Source organism: Strigops habroptila (assembly GCF_004027225.2).
Source record: "Strigops habroptila isolate Jane chromosome 13 unlocalized genomic scaffold, bStrHab1.2.pri S16, whole genome shotgun sequence".
NCBI lineage: Eukaryota > Metazoa > Chordata > Aves > Psittaciformes > Psittacidae > Strigops > Strigops habroptila.
This window is the reverse complement of record NW_022651054.1, coordinates 245,279-261,647: the sequence shown is the minus strand read 5'-3', so window position 1 is coordinate 261,647 and position 16,369 is coordinate 245,279. Positions and strand designations below refer to the sequence as shown.

The 16,369-nt window shown below is 62.6% G+C and overlaps 3 protein-coding genes across 3 annotated transcripts; 2 read left to right on the top strand and 1 right to left on the bottom strand.

Annotated features, from left to right (window-relative positions):
- Positions 1–1,749: 1,749 nt before the first annotated feature.
- On the top strand, positions 1,750–9,923 carry LOC115603135 (claudin-4-like). The gene is made up of 2 exons (XM_030474811.1): positions 1,750–1,826; positions 9,273–9,923. Exon 2 carries the CDS (start codon positions 9,279–9,281, stop codon positions 9,921–9,923), a length of 645 nt encoding a protein of 214 aa, XP_030330671.1. The 5' UTR covers positions 1,750–1,826; positions 9,273–9,278.
- On the top strand, positions 5,489–6,118 carry LOC115603137 (claudin-4-like). Its single transcript, XM_030474813.1, has one exon. The coding sequence runs from the start codon at positions 5,489–5,491 to the stop codon at positions 6,116–6,118; it is 630 nt and encodes a 209-aa protein (XP_030330673.1).
- A 474-nt stretch (positions 9,924–10,397) lies between the features above and the next one.
- On the bottom strand, positions 10,398–12,777 carry METTL27 (methyltransferase like 27). Its single transcript, XM_030474808.1, has 5 exons — positions 12,656–12,777; positions 12,462–12,590; positions 12,256–12,391; positions 12,091–12,183; positions 10,398–11,701 (listed from the first exon to the last, which is right to left on the bottom strand). The coding sequence occupies exons 1-5, from the start codon at positions 12,761–12,763 to the stop codon at positions 11,463–11,465; spliced, it is 705 nt and encodes a 234-aa protein (XP_030330668.1). The 5' UTR covers positions 12,764–12,777; the 3' UTR covers positions 10,398–11,462.
- Between the last annotated feature and the right edge of the window lie 3,592 nt (positions 12,778–16,369).

Below are 16,369 nucleotides of genomic sequence, written 5' to 3'. Positions count from 1 at the left end.
ACAGCTAGGGGGCTTGGCTTTGGACACCCCACAGAGCCTTAAAATCCCATATCTGGCTGGGTCAGCTGTTGTCACCCCAGCACCCCATATTCATCCCCTTGCAGCAACCTGTATCTGACCTACACCATCCTGTGACACCCTGATACTCCATGTCCAGCCAGGTTATCCTCTCCCAGACCATGGCATCCCAAAACCACCCCGTGTCTGCCCACGTGGGCTTCTGTCACCCCTTTGTACCCTTATCACCCCCCAAGGGCACCCGAAGCCCCCCCCCCCCCAGCCAGCGAGGGCTGGTGACTGTGGGGATACCTGTATGTGCTGCTGAAGGAGAGCCCATGCAAGCAGCACCCCAGGGCCTTGTACCCTTGTCACTTGGGGGGTGCTGGGGGTCCTGGCCCTCGGAGGGCACCTTGGGGTGCCCATGATGCCGGTGCTACCAGCAGGTGATGGTGGGTATATCAGCTCCATCACCCCCAAAACACAGCACAATGGGGTCTGAACTGGCCGAGGGCTGCCAGGTCTGCAGGCAGGAGTGTGGGCAGCAGCCCCGGGGTGTGGGGTATGCGCAGGCGCACCACCCCCCGCCTCACACCCACACCCCCACACGCACACACACACACCCCCTCTGCCGGCAGGGACACCTCAACACACAGACAGAGGTGAACAGGCGCACGACAGTGGTACGAGTGCACGCACGCACACCCCACGCCGCGCGCATGCACCCACCTCTACATGGACACGCATGGCTGCAGGGGCTGGTGGGCAATGGGGATACCCCAGGCAGGAGTGGTGGTGGCGGGGATACTGCAGGTAGGGCTGTGGGGCAATGAGGATACCTCAGGCAGGGCTGTGGAGCGGGGGCGATACCGCTGAGTACTGCTGTGGAGCAGGGGAAGAGGGGAATACCACAGGCAGGTGCATGGGGCAGTGGGGATACCCCTGGGGTAGGGGCTGCTTGGGCAGGGATGGGATGAGACGGAGCGGGCAAAGCACCACAGCCCCCGACCCTGCAATCAGAGTCCCACACGCTGCGTCCTGGCTCTGTCATCCCAAATTGCCCAAAGTACAGGCTGCACCAGCCCAGGGCAGTGGCCGCCACCTGACTCATGGCTGAGGAAGGGGCAAATCACTCTCTTTCGGGGTGTCGGCACCACCACGCTTCAGTTCGCATTCTTGTGGCGAGCAAACCCGCCTGCCGGTGTTTACCGACAGCAATGGAGCGGGGTCAGCACCCCTGCGGGGGTCCTGGAGCATCCCCGTCCCTCCTGCTGCAGCATTGCCCACACCGGTGAAGCCCCTCTGCTCTTCCTCCGCAGCTGGGAAGGGATGGGGAGTTTCACCCACAGCAGGTCCCCCAGCATGGGGACAAGGTGGGGTGGCTGCATGGGAACAGGTTTGACCCTCATGATGTGGTGACCCTGGACGAAGCTCAGACTCAAGGGTCATGGGCGCATCACTGGTTTGGTGGTCCTGTGCTGTGGGAAGGACACAGGCACTGACAGGGGGAGACACCTCAGTGCAGGCACCCCCCAACCCCACCGTGTATCCAGCACCCTGGGGTGAGCAGGAGGTGACAGCAGAAACTGCCCCGGGCACTGTGGGGCCGTGTCCTGCTCACGTGTGCCCGGAATCAGTGCAGGGTTTGGGGTGTTCCTGCTCGCCTGTGGTCTGGGCAGTGACGGTGCGTCGCCCCCAGGGGAGCAGGGCCGGGACGGTAAGTGCTGCCTCGGCTGCTTATATTTCAGGTGCGGGGCTGCTGGCTCTGCCCCGGCCAGGGCACACAAGCAGCCCATTGTTGAAGCCCCTTTGGTGGCGGCGAGGAGCAGGTAAGGCAGCTCCGACCATCAATGGTGGCTCTGTCTGCTGGTGGGTGAGGATGGAGCTGAGGGTGGTGGGGGCCGTGGCCCGGCGGGACGTGGCAGGGGGGTGGCCGCTTGCCCATGGGATGCTGGGTCACCTGGAACCTCAGCGTGCTGGGGGCATCCCCCCCCCGACGGCTTCGGATCAGTGCCACAGCATCCTGCTTTCTCCAAGCATCACCTGCAGGGGAACCCCCATGGCACCGCTCGCATCCCCTGCCCTGAGCCGTGGCCATCGTTTCCCCCATCTCTTTGACAACCACTGTGGCAGCACTCGGGTGCATTTTCCCCATTCAGAGCCACTTGTTGCTCAGCAAATTGGGCTGGGCTCTGATTTTCAAAGTGACTTCAGGTTGAAGGTCCTGTCTCTCGCAACAGCGTCCTCTCAGGGACCCTGCAGCTCTGCTGCACAGCTCCTTTCCTGCCCAGCCGATAAGATTTTGCTTTCCCATAGCGGGAAACAACCTGACTCCACAGATTTGAGCTGGTCGGGGGGGCCGTGTTGGGCAAGGACTTATTTTTTAGGAACACTGAGTCTCTGGGCTGCAGGTAACTAATCCCCAGGCACTGGCGGAGGGGGAGGGCTGGCGGCTGTGCCTCACTTAGCCGATGTGAAGCCAGAGATCCTCGCGGATCACTGCTGCTGGCGAGCGTCACCCGCCTTTTTGGGACCTCAGGGTAGCCAGGGCAGTGAGTCCACGTGTGGGTGGTGGGGAGTGAGCGGCTCTCGGCAAAGCATGGGGCTGAGCCAGGGCTGTGTATGGGTGAGGTGGGAATGTCCCCTGTGTCCTGGGTGGGGATATCCCCAAGCCTATTGTCAGAGAATTTGTGCCCCTGAGCCCTCTCCCTGTAGGGTGTCCTCTGCTCTGAGCAAGGTCGGGGTGGTGCAGCCTCTGCTGTGCACCCGGTGACACCAGGTTTAATGCCACCTCCCTGCCTGGGCATGGCCTCTCTGCCCAGCCACGGGGCTGCACCATGTCCCCATCCTGATAAGCAGGGACCATCAGTGGAGGTCATTTCTTGAGCCACAAAGGGCTGGTGGCCGATGTGCCATGACAGGAGCTCTGTTGTCACCAACCCCATTAGTATGTGGTGGAGCAGGGATGCCACCTCGGACCCCTGACCCTACAAATCCTGCTGGATTTGGGGCAGGGCGGGCATCCAGATGAGTGCTGGGGCAGGCGCTGTGTGGTGAAGGCTTGGTATGGGATGAGCACTCCGTTCTGGAGTGTAGGAGATCCCTGCTGAGCAGGGGACTGTAGTCCATCAGGACACATGCATGTGCCATGTCTCCTTGCAGGTGCTGCTGGACAAAGCTGGGGCGAATGTCCTGCACGATGCACCAGGCATGGGCAGCCGGGAGGGGGCTTTGGGGCTGGTGCCCATGCAGTGGTGGCCCCAATGGCTCTGTGGTGCCCAGTCCCACCAGTGCTGCATCCTCTGGTTCGGTGGGTGCTGGGGACAAGGTGCTGGCACTGGGCATGAGATGTTGTCCCAGGGGTGGGCTGTTGCCTCTGTTCTCCGCCAGGCCCGCATCTGTCTGTCCTGCTGGTGACGCGGGGCTGGCTGTGCTGGCTGGTGAGTGCATCACTGGGGCACATGGGGAAGGGAACGGGGACTGTTTCTGGGTGGCAGACGCCAGTTTGAATATATGTCACGTTCTGGCTTTAATTATAGTAATGGAATGTTGGAGGGCCCTGCTGGTGCCTGCCCTGGCTCTGAGGGGGGGCACCTCAGACCTTTGATGCTCCACAGGCAGGGAAGTCCCTGTCCGCACCTTGCCATTTGTCCCCAGCCCAGAGGCATGTCCCCACGTGCCTGCGGGGACATGGCCCATGCACGCTGCACACACACCCCCACCACGAGGGCACATGCCTCTCCAGCCCCAAATAACGTGGTGGTTACAGCGGATGCTGGGAGATGAAAGCCGTGCTCAGCCTCGGGCCCCAGCAGGGGTGCTCCAGAGCCTGCAGATTAAAGGGAGGCCTTGACCACGAGGCTTCGGCCCTGGGTTGGGCATGCCGGAATGCGAGCAATGCGGCTGTTCCAGAAGGACAGATGGATGGACAGAGCATCCCAGTGTGGCCTGCCGCCTGGGTGGCTGCTGCAGCACGGGTCAGGCAGGACCCTGCCTTGTCCCCATGGGTCAGGGTCTGCAGTGAGACTTGAGCATCCCCGAGTGCCAGCGCTCTGCCGTGCCTGCTCCCACTGCACTGGGCACTGGCATCCTCACGTGCACGGACCGCCCGGCTCGTCCCAGGGACATCCCAGTGCGGGCAGCAGCAGCTCCAAATAGCACAGCAAGTGGATGCCATCAGTAATGCCAGTGCTCAGAAAAACCAAGATAATCTCAGGCCTTCTTATCTTTTCCAGAGGCCCGGGGTTAAGCTGGACTGGTGAAACAGTGCAACGTCTGTCTTTGCAGTGTGTCTAGCCTCATTCTGTGTTTTTGTGTATGTTGGAGGGGCTTCAGAGAGAGCAGGGAGGGGATGTGTAGTGGGATGGTTTAAAGGAGGAGAGGTCAGTTAGTGCCAAAATATTGGCATCAGTATTGGCATCAGCACAGCCTGGCCAGGGGGTACAGCTGGTTGTACTCAAATGCTGCCAACACAACAGGATGCCCCATCCCTGGCAGTGTTCAAGGCCAGGTTGGACGCAGGGGGTTGGAGCAACCTGGTCTAGCAGAAGGTGTCCCTGCCCGTGTCAGGGGGTTGGAACTGGATGAGCTTTGAGGTCTCTTCTAACCCAAACCATTCTACCTCAAGGCCACTTCTGCCCCCTGCAGCCCTGACCCTCAGGCCTGGCTGGCAGCACAGGCAGTGCAGGCAGTGGGGTGCTACAGCCCTGGCACTGTGGGTGTGTGAATGCCGGCTCAGCAGCGCAGCACTAGGTGGGGTGGGTTTTGGGGTCTGCCCCGCCATGGCCCCAGGCAGCGCTGTCTCTCTTCTGTGGGAAGCCAGCAGCTGCTCCAACCTGTTTGTGGGTCTGGGCGGTGACACCTCCTGCCTGAGGCCTGATGGAGGGCTGGGAAGTGCTGGTGCAGACGCCAAGCAACAAACAAGAGCTGCTTGTGTCCTGCCTGGGCACAGAGCCCGGCAGTGGGGCTGGGACAGTGTGCCGCTCCCTGGCATGGGGCCACAGGGGGCCGGATATGGGATTGCTGCTGGAGCAGCTGCCCCACGAGCTGGGGGGAAACTGAGGCACAAAAGCATGAAAGGACCCCATCCAAGTGATGGGGCAGGAGGGGCCGGCAGCGATGGCAGAGACATCCCGGTGCCTAGACACCAGCTCTTCCCCTTCAGCATCGCAGGCTGAGCCCCGGCGGCTGCCCTTGGCATCTCCTGCCCAGCCGCAGGCAGCAGTGGGACATGCTCCCCTGCCTGGGTGGCCTGATACCAGTCCCTGGCGTCCTCCTCTGTGGGAGCAGCTGCGATATTAAGTGTCATTGCTGCGGGGAGAAATGCAAGTGGAGGAATCCCGGGAAACTGGTTTTACCCCTCTGTCCGGTGCCGGCGGCAGGACGGCGGCACCAGCGGTGCTCCTCCCTCGGCAAAGGCATATAATGCCTGCCATGGTCCCACAGCCAGCACTGCGCTGTGGGAGGCGGGCAGGGGTGCAGGCAGTGAGCAATGGCCTCCATGGGGCTGCAGGTGCTGGGCATTGCCCTCTCCGTCATTGGCTGGTTGGCCTCCATCCTCTGCTGCGCGCTGCCCATGTGGCGGGAGACGGCCTTCATCGGCAACAACATTGTGGTAGCCCAGATCATTTGGGAAGGGCTGTGGATGAGCTGCGTGGTGCAGAGCACGGGGCAGATGCAGTGCAAGGTCTATGACTCCATGCTGGCCCTGCCACAGGACCTGCAAGCTGCCCGTGCCATGGTGGTGGTGTCCATCATCTTGGCCATACTGGGCACCCTGCTCGCTGTCACCGGTGGCAAGTGCACCAACTGCGTGGAGGACGACACCGCCAAAGCCAGGGTCATGATCCTCTCTGGCGTCATCTTCATCGTTGCCGGCATCCTCATCCTCATCCCCATCTCTTGGTCAGCCAACAGCATCATCCGGGACTTCTACAACCCACTGGTCACCAACTCACAGAAGCGGGACCTGGGGTCGTCCCTCTACGTGGGCTGGGCAGCCTCTGCGCTGCTGCTGCTGGGGGGGGGGATCCTGTGCTGCTCCTGCCCGCACCGCAGCGAGAAGCCCTACTCTGCCAAGTTCATGGCTGCCCGCTCGCTGCCAACCAGCAACTATGTCTAGGAGCCGCCACGCCTGCCTGGACCCGTCGAGTTGCACCAGGGAGCTAGGACCCCCCCCGGCCGGGCTGGGGGCTGGCGGGGAGCTGCAGCGCTGTGAGGATGGGCAGACACAGCTGCCTTTGTTCCACGGGGGATTGAAGCTGGTTCTTTAATCTCGATTGAGTCAGGGAACAAGGAGATCCTGCCCTGGTTGCCCACCCCGGTGGGGGTCCCGCTCCCCACACAGCACCCAGCGCGGCATCTTCTTCGAGGCACCACCCGATGCTCTCCCTGGAGCATCTCCCGGTATCAGGGTGTGCCGCGTGGCGACGCAGCTCCCGGGGCCAGTCCTGCGGGTGGCACAGGGCTCTCGATGGGTAAAACCTCCCCCCGGCTGCATCCCTCGGGGCAGGTGGCGGCGATGGTGGGGGCAGGAAACCTGTTCCAGTGGTCATGGGGACATGGTGGCTCTGCAAACCCCGGCAGGGTTTCAAGGGGCAGCAGGGGCTCTCGCCTGCCTGTACCCTGCGTTGTGGCTGACCTACTTTCAGGGCTCGCAGCGGCTCTACTGATGGGTTTTCTTGCAGCAGCTCCCTGGGGTGGGAGCATTATTATCCTGGGAGTGGGAAGGCAGCGGCTGGGCTGGGAGAACCGGTCAGGGAGTGGAGCAGGGCTGTGCACCCACACAGGGCGGGGAGACTCCCCAGCCCGACCTGGTCCTGTGGGGTGCACCCAGCCCCATGGCCCCCTTTGGCATCCCCCAAGTGGGGTGCTTGGGATGGGGGATGGATGGCTGATGGTCCCCCCAAGGCCCTGCTGCCCTCCATCCCTTCCCACATTAAACGGCAGCTGCTCAGACCTTGCTGTGCTTCGTTTTCTTTACCCTCTCCAACACCCGCCTTGGTGGTGGGACAGCCCGGTGCCCCTGTGCCACGGACCCCCATCCCCCTGACATCCCCAAATCCGCTCTCTGGAGCCTCCCGCAATGCTGACCCCTGCTCCAGCCCCACCATCACCCACTGTTCCCCTCCCCATGTCAATGGGTGTCTCTGTGGCACAATGCTGTGGCAGTGCTGGTTGTGGCTGCCCCACGCTTGTCCCAGCAGGATCTTCCTGCCAAGCAAGAAGAAGGTTACGGGTGCCAGCAAGGGCGGATTGGGGTGTGCTGGCCCTGGGGCCACCCGACAGCCCTGGCTGGGAGCACTCCAGGGCCGGCGTGGGCAATGCTGGGTGTTTTGCCTATCTCACTTTCAGCACGGCAAGCTGTGCTGGAGTGCAGGCTTGGGAACATCCTTCCCTCTGCCTCGGGGGACGTTGGGATGTGGGGTGATGTTGGCTGCCTGGCTCTGGGCGTCTCATCTGGGTGTGGGGGCTTGAGGCCTCCCAACTCCCCCATCCCTGGAATGGAAATGGTGCCAGTGGCTGGGTGAAAATGTCAGTGTAATGCTTCTGCGAGCATCCCTGCCAGGATCCAGAGAGCCAGCGCTTGCCCTGCTGCAGGCAGTCATGCACCCCATTTTGGGTGTCTCTCATGGTTCAGGTCCTGCTGGCTGGGGAAGGGTGCCTGGGGTGGCTTCCCATCATCCTGGCCCCCTGGCCTCCCAGGAGGCTGGTCTCCCTTTCTTGTGGAATGGGACTTTAGTTTTGGTCCAAAGGGGCTTTCATGGACCAGGAGAGGCAAAGTCCCAATGCTGGGTATCCATCAGGATGCCAAAGGATGGAAGGTGCTGGGGAAGGAGCGGCGCTGCAATAGGGAAGGAGACATGGGAGAAACTGAAACTGGGACTAGAGAAAGGAGGGTGAAACCTGCTGTGCATGCCGCAGGGTGTGCCAGGCTCGGCCGATACCCCGCTGCTGCTCGGGGCTCATAAAAACTCCGCTGGCTGCAGCCGCCGAGCACGGGCACGAGCACCCATGGGTGCACTTTGCCCCATGGCAGTACTGGGCTCTGTTCCATGTGGGGCTGAGCGGGGATTTGGGCTGAGTCAGGGTCCATGGTGGCTGTGTGTGACTGTGCTGGAGCTGTTGGTGCATCTGGTGTATCCCCCCTTCCCGTACCAGCCACTTCTCTTACGGGGATGATGCCTGCAGGACCCTGGGCTCCGTAGCCTTTTGCTGGGGCTCTCAATGCTGCTCCTGGTGTGAAGGATTCAGGTTTTGCTGAAAGTGCTGAGCACCACAGCTGGGCTCGGAGGCAGGCCTGACCTCTGACCCATTTCCAGCGCCCCAGAGAGGAAATCCCAGGTCCAAAGGGTGCTGCAGCGTGGCTGCCAAGGGCAAAGCAAAACCTGCCCCTGAACAGGGAGCAGATGGTGCTGCAGTGAGGGCAGGGGCTGCCCGTGGCCACCAGCACGATGCTCATAAAGTCATACAACCACAGACTAGTTTGTGTTGGAAGGGACTGTAAAGCTCATCCAGTTCCAAGCCCCTGCCATGGGCAGGGACACCTTCCACTAGAGCAGGTTGCTCCAAGCCCCTGTGTCCAACCTGGGCTTGAACACTGCCAGGGATGGGGCAGCCACAGCTTCTCTGGGCACCTTGTGCCAGCGCCTCAGCACCCTCACAGGGAAGAACTTCTTCATAATGTCTGCTTTTTTGTAATCTACCATGTCCTTGTCACGGCCAAGGAGGCTGAAGCACCAGTGGTGGAGCAGGGCAGGGGGTGGGCACAGCAGGATGTGGGGTGGGAGCATGCCAGGATGGACACAATGAGCCCATCATCTTGCTCCCCAGAAGCCATCCGCTCCCTGACACTAGCCATGCGCTTGTCCTGGCGGGGATGGGGCAATGGCAGAGGACTGCCCTGAGCTGTGGGGACATTGTATGGGCTCCCTGACACACGGGGGCTGCTGCACCTCGGCCTCCTCAGGACCTGAGTGCGTACTGCCACAGGTGTCCCCATATTGACCTGCAGCGACATCCCATGGTGTCCTCATGCCATCCTGCAGCAATTCCCCATGCCATGGTATCCCCAGGCAGGTCAACATAACCTGCCATCAATGCCCCATGCCACACACGTCCCCATGTTGACCTGCCATCAATGCCCCATGTCACACATGCTGTTCTGCAGCCGTTCCCATGCAGATGGGAACAGGACGCACCCAGCAGGATGTCCCCGCTCTTCGGGAAGCCCCTGACTGTGGCCATGCGTGTGATGGCTGTGACTGTCCCTACAGGTCCTGATGGCAATGGTGACGATGCAGTTGGCTGGGCTGATGCTGGCTGTGCTGGGCTGGCTTGGCTCCATCCTCACTTGCGCACTGCCCATGTGGAAAGTGACAGCCTTCATCGGCTCCAACATCGTGGTGGCCCAGGTCTTCTGGGAAGGGCTGTGGATGAATTGCGTGTACGAAAGCACAGGGCAGCTGCAGTGCAAGGGCTACGACTCCCTCCTGGAGCTCACCTCTGACCTGCAAACGGCTCGTGCTTTGGTGGTCACCTCCATCTTCGTGGCCTTCTTCGCCTTCCTCACCGCCATCTCAGGAGCAGACTGCACCCGCTGCGTGGATGACAAGAGCACCAAAACCAAGATCTCTGTGGTGGCGGGTGCCACCTTTGTCCTGGCCAGCATCCTGCTCCTCATCCCTGTCTCCTGGTCTGCTAATAGCATCGTCAGCAACTTCTATAACCCCATGGTACCCGAGGCCCTCAAGAGAGAGTTGGGAGCTGCCCTCTACATTGGCTGGGCCTCCAGTGCCCTGCAGCTCTTTGGTGGGGGCATCCTGTGCTGCTCAGGACCCCCGTCCCAGCAGGACCCCTACCAGAAGAAGTACAGAGCCGTGAAAACCTGCAGTCCGATGGGCTATGCCATGAAAGACTATGTGTGAGCCACTGTGCCTGGGTGCTCGCCCAAGGGAGAGCACCACCGTCCCCATCCTGCCTGCACAACCCAGCCCGTGCCCATGTACTCCCTCCTCCTGCCCATCCCCATGCTGCTGCACCCCCAGCACGGTCCCTTCCATGGGTGCCCTTCCCCAGCTTGCAGGGGCAGTGCTCCCCATGGGCAATAAACATCTTGGTGCCACTGAGGCTGCCTGGGCTGGTTCTGAAGCGGCGCAATGGGGGGAGGACGTGGCAACAGCCAGGCAGGGTGCTCCGTGCGTGCTCCCAGCAAGGAAACTGAGGCAGGGAGAGGGTGCTGAGAGCCAAGAGGGGTATGGAGGGACACCAGGCTCCCAGAGCTCCATCCTTTGGGCCTCCAGGGACTGGGAGGGCACCCCAGAGAAAGGCCAACCCCCCTCTCCCTGGCTCCTGGCCACCCTCCCCATGGGGTCCACAGCCCCATTGCTCCAGCAACAATGTGCAGTGGGCAGGCAAGGGGTTTATTCAACAGCCAAGCACAGGGATGGGATCAGCCACAAGCCCCAGCTGCTCAGGGGACAGTGCTGGGGACAAAGAGGGTGGAGAAGGGAGCAGGGCAGCTACCCACGATGGGTGCGGGCATCCCGAGGCCTGGGGGCGGGACAATGTGGAGGAGTGACAAGAGCCATTGGAAGCACGAGTTTGGGAGGTGTGGGATGCTCCGGGTGGGAGATGGGAATAGACACAGCCACGAGAGCTCCTGAGGGGAAGGAAGTAACCTGTTCCCCAGGGCCATGGGAACAGGACGAGCAGGAACAGGTCTGGGGGAACAGGCAGAAAAAAAGAAATATCCCAGCAAGAGATTTGGGTAAAAAACTTCCCAAGGGAGCAGCAGAGGAGGAAGAGTAGAGGCAGCCTGGCAAGGGGCTTGGGGAACAGGCTGGGCAGGAGATGCTGGGCGGCTCCTCAAGTCCCTTCCAGCCTCATTTCCCAACCAGACCATTAACTACAAAGCTGTAGGAAAAGCAGCTGCTGCAGGATGAAAGGCCGACGTGGCACTTGGAAAAGTTCTCCGGCTGGGAGTCATCTTGGCACAGCAGCTCCTGGTCTGGGTGTGGAGGTCTCTTGTACCTCAGGGTGCGCTGAGTTAACTCCTGGGGGGTACAAGGATGGGAAACCACAGGACCTTCCTCCAGCAGTCCCCAAGTAAAGACCATGGAGGTCTGGACTGGGGAAGATGAAGAAGGATCCAGATTTTGACGATGAGGGCTGAGAGGTGGGCATGTGGGAGAAGACATCCTGGACTGGAGATGGCTCTGGACAGCCAGGTGGGTCTGTGAGACATCACGGTGTTGGGGACAGCACCTGAACGTCAGAGCCCAGGAGCCCGTCCCCATGCTGAGAAGCAGGCAAGGTCTCCAGGGCCCACTCCTCAGGGGGAAGGAGCCAGGGAAGGGAATGTGGAGACTCCCCAAAATGCTGTCACCCCCCAGCAGCTGCCCTGCTCCGGGACTGGGTTTCACAAGGGGCCAAGCGCTCACACCCAGCCCAGAGCCCATCGGCTCTCAGCCCTCCTCGAGGCGGGGCACGGGGCATTTCCGATAGACATAGACCACGCCAGAGATGTAGCCGGTGCCCCGGGTGCTCTCCTCCTCGGAGGTGGCCTTCTCCCAGCGCTCCACCTCCTGCGCCAGCACCTTCTGCCAGGCTCCCTGCCTCTCCAGCTCCTCCAGCGCCGCCTCCAGCTCTGCCTTGTACCGCAGGTTCGAGGGGTTGCTCCTGGTTGTCAGGCAGAGAAAGCCTCCTGCAGAGAGAGGGGATGGGTGACTGACGCTGACGCCGGGTGTCCCTCGCTGGGAATGACTCCCCTCGGAAAGGGGGAGCACGGTGAGGCAGTGAGACCCTGCCAGGCCGGCGGGCAGGGGACAGGCAGGACGCCAGGCCTGAGCCCTGGCTGCTGTGCCCAGGAGTGTCACCTCCACCTCCTGCCGCGTCCCCCTGCCAGCAGGCAGGGCCAGGCTGCCACTGCACGTCCCTGCCTGTACCCGGCCAAAGGGACAAGGCCATGTCCTGGCTGCACGTCCCGGCTGCACACCGGCGCCAGCGCCCAGCCGGGGACCAGGACCCACCGGGACTCGGTGTCCCTGTCGCGGGGTCCCGGCGGGGAGGGGACAGTGGGGGACCCCCTCTCACCCGGCTTGGTGACACGCAGCAGCTCCGGCACGGCCGCGCTTGGCACCTGCCCGTCGCCCAGGGCCCCCACCACGGTCACGGCGTCATAGTGCTCTGGGGGGACACGCGTGGATTACCGGGGGGACCCTCTGGAGGAGCCCCTCCCCACCGGTGTCGGCCCGTTACCTGCGGGCGCGGGCAGGGGCTCCCTGCCCAGGACGCACTGCTGCAGCTCCCGGTAGAGCCCGGTGCTCCGCGCCCGCTCCAGCATCCCCACGCTGCCGTCCACGCCGTGCAGGCAGCGGAAGCCGCGGCGGTGGAGCTGCGGGGACAGACGGCCCCGTTATCTCCCCTCGCCGCTTCCCCCTCCCCATCCCCATCCCGCCCGGTACCTCCCGCGCTACAAGCCCGGTGCCACAGGCCACGTCGAGAAGTCGCGCCTCGGCGGGCGGCGCGGGGAAGGCGAAGGCGAGCGAAGCGGCGGCCAGGTGCGGTGCCCGGTACTCCAGAGCCGCCACATCCTGCGGGACACGGCGGTCAGCGGCGCCGGGGAGCGGAACATCCCTCCGGCTCCCCGGCCCGGTACCTGCTCATAGCAGGCGGCCCAGCCGTCGTACAGCCGCAGGCGCTCCAGCAGCCCCACGCCGCCGTGCACCGCCGCCACCCGCTCCCGCACCGCCGCCGGCAGCCGCATCCCGCGCACGGGACACGCCCCCCGCGCCCCATTGGCCACGCGACCCCGCTCCGCCCCCGCCCTCAGCACACCATTGGCTCCGCTACCCCGCCCCCTCCGCGCCCTATTGGCTCCGCGCCTCCTTCCGTCCCGGATACGCCCCCCCCGCGCTCTTTTGGCTTCGTGTACCCGCCCCGCCCACGCCCCTCAGCGCCTCTTTGGCCGCCGGACCTGCGCTTGCAGCGGCCCGTCCCGCTCCGTTAGAGGGAGCGGCGACTCGGGCGCGACCAACTGCGCCGGGGGGGGGGGCCACAAAGTGTCCCCAGCGGGGGACACCGAGTGCCCCGGGGGTGACAGCTCCAGTGCCCTGGGGGTGACAAGACCGAGTGCCCCAGGGTGACAGCACCAGTGCCCTGGAAGTGACAACACTGAGTGCCCCAGGGTGACACCACCAAGTGTCCTGGGGGTGACAACACCAGTGCCCTTGAGAGTGGCAGCACCAAGTGTCCCAAGGTGGACTGAGTGCACCAGGGAGTGAGCTGGTGCCCTGGAGGGTGTCACCCAGTGCACTGGGGGATGATCGAGTGTTTGTGATTGTGGCACCGAATGCCCCATGGCCACCATCTGCTCCCTGCAGTGTCACCCGGCCCTGTCCCACCCCACTGCTGCTCAAGTCCTGCTGTTCTGTCATGGGTGGGGATCACTGCTGTCCTGAGCAGGGTCACTGCTTGCCAGTGCTGTGCTGTCACCTCCACGCTGCCACCCGTGTCTTCTCCAGCCACTTGGACCCTCACCCATTGTTGAGCGAGTGGTGACTGAGCTCCTCCACCACCACCTGGACCCATCCTGTCCTACCAAGTGTGAAGGTGACATCATGACACTGAGCAGCTTTCCAGCCCCTGGGGAGGAGGGCACCCACCACTGGTCCTTCATGATCTGCTGCATCCATCCACCTCCAGCTGCCCAACCGCTCCCGTGGACACTTGTCCTGTGCTGCCCCTTGCCCATGGAGAAGACGCATGGGCAGAGACAGAGGACAGGAGTGTGGACCTCGGGCTGGAAAGGGGGAGGAACATCTTGGTTAGATCAAGTTTGGGTTTTGCTCATGGGAAGCAGGACAAGTAATGTCACTGACCGCCAACATGATGTGTGGGGAGGTGGTAAGATGTCTTCTCTGGGTCATCCTGTGGAATGCCTCATCCAGGTGTCCAGCATTCACAACATACATATCCAGATGATTAACAGGAGACGTTTGTTAGCTCTGGGGCAGACAAGATGCCAGCTGGAGGTGCCTCCGTGGGAGGCCACATACTCGCTCTTGGGTGAGTCTCCTCCATGTTGGGAGTGACTCTCGTCTTCTGCTAAACCAACCATCGACGTTCATAGCGGAGGACGAGGGACAAGCTCCGGCATGAGAGACTACCCTCAGCTGCTGTGACCCACCACTTGGCTTCTGGCTTCTTCCAAGAGCGAAGTAGCCAAACCCAGCGCTGATCAATGATGGGAAGAAAATGAGAGAGACCTGAAGGAGCCGGCGGCTGCCGAGGCCGCGCCGGTGACTCTCACCACCACCTCGGGCAGCTCGATGACGCTCCTCTGCTGTCCCCGGCCGTGGCCGCTTCACGGCCGCCAGCTCTGCAGGGACCGGCCCACGGCCCCCTGTGGGGCGGGCGCTGCCCCGGGCCGGGCAGTGCTGGCCGGGGCCTCGAGAGGGAGCCCTCCGCCCGCGCCTCCGCCGTCCCACTGCCGGGATCCCGGCGCGGTCTCGCGTCACCCCCGGCGTCATCTGAGCATCGCTCGGGGGGGCGGCAGGGGAGATGAGTGGGGCTGCGGCGGGGGGTTGGAACCACGGAAGTAGGGACCCTCCCTCCTCATGCCGAGGACACACGGGGGGCTCCCAGACGGTGCCTGTGAGGGGCTGACGCCCCGCGACAGCTCCTGCCACGTTTATGGGCACTTTGTCCCCTCTGCAGCCACAGGCACGCAGGATCCTGTCCCCCGAGCTTGGGGGCATCTCCTTCCCTGGCACCGCGGTGACTACCGGGCGGCTGGGCTGGGCCTCTGGTAATGGCTCTCGGACTCCCAGTGTGGTTTCTACCACTAGTTGAAGTCTAACCTTCATTTACAAAAGAAACTAGAGGCATGGTACATGGCCACCATCGCCCTGCCTGGGCTCCACTGCCCATCAGGCTGCCCCTGGGTCGTGCCTTCCCTGAGCCTCAACCCGCAGGGATCCAGTGCCAGATAAGCTGGTGCTTTTCCAAACATCACCTTCCCGGGGCTGGCTCAGCCGTACAGTGCACAGCTGTGCAAACAGCTTCACCCCATGTCACAGTGGCTTTGGGCTGGCTTGGACCCAGTGCTGGCCAGCCCGGGTTTGGAGTGTCCCCTGAGGATGCAGGGCAGGGTGGTGGGGACCCCCACAAGGGGTGGCAGCAGCTTGCGGCAGGTTGGAGCTTCCCTGTGGCCAGTGCCAGTGCTGAGGCTGGACTTTATCCTGGCATGTGGCCCAGCTCCTGCTCAGGCATGTGCCATCCTGCTGCCATGGTGCAGTTCCTTGGGGTGCTGTCTGTGCCCCCTGCCTGGGGGCAGGGCTTCTGGCTGTGCCCTGGCTGTGCCAGCTGTGTGGGGCACATTGTCATGTCCTACTGGGACCCTGGAGCTGGGGCTGGGCCAGTGCCACCGCTCTGATGGGGTGTCCCCACCACCACTCAGCAGAGGTGGAAGGGTAGCTTAGGTGGGTCTCTCGTCCTCGAACCTGCCACTCAGCTGGGACAGGTGACAGGAATCACCAGGTCTGAGCTGGGTTTGGATCCTCTGCGAGGCCAGGCATCTCCAGGTTGGGCTGTGCTAGCTCTAGCAATGTCATCTGCCTCCTTCCCTGACTGCAGACCCACATCCCAGCTATCATGGACCCCTGGGCGAGGTGTGGGGTGGCACTCAGTGCACCGGGCATGTGTGGTTGTACTTGCATTTCTCAGGGCTTGTGCAGGGCACCCCTGGCCTTCAGGGTGGGACTAATGCTGCCGCTGGGCAAACCAATGCTGGTTTTGGATATTAGGAACAATTCCTTCCCCAAAGGGTGCTCAGGCATTGGAACAGGCTGCCCAGGGCAGTGGTGGAGTCACTGTCCCTGCAAGTGTTCACACACTGTGTAGATGAGGCCCTCAGTGACATGGGTTAGTGGTGGCCTTGGCAGTGCTGCGGAGCGGTTGGACTTGATGATCTTAAAGGCCTTTTCCAATCTGGTTGACTCTGTGATTCTATGATTCTATGGAGGGAAGTCCTTAAGACTCTTCATTCAGGAGCTGCAGGATGCTGCGTCCCAGGATCTTGTGTGCCCCAGAGACTTGCTGGGTTGCCCACGCAGCCACGCGTGAGCCTGGTGGCTTCAATTGTGATGGACAGCAGGTTCCCAGCAAGACCACAGAGGGAGGCACATGCATGAGGCTTGTTTTTGTGGGCACCGTGACATGTCCAAGTGGTTTGAGATGATATCCATCACACATGTGCCCCTGCATCCCGGGCTATCAGCAGCAGTGATGGCTCTGCTTGTAGGTTGAGGGATGGGACGCAGCTGGAGGCTGCAATGAACATACTTGTTAGCTCCCTGTGTGTGTTCAGCTC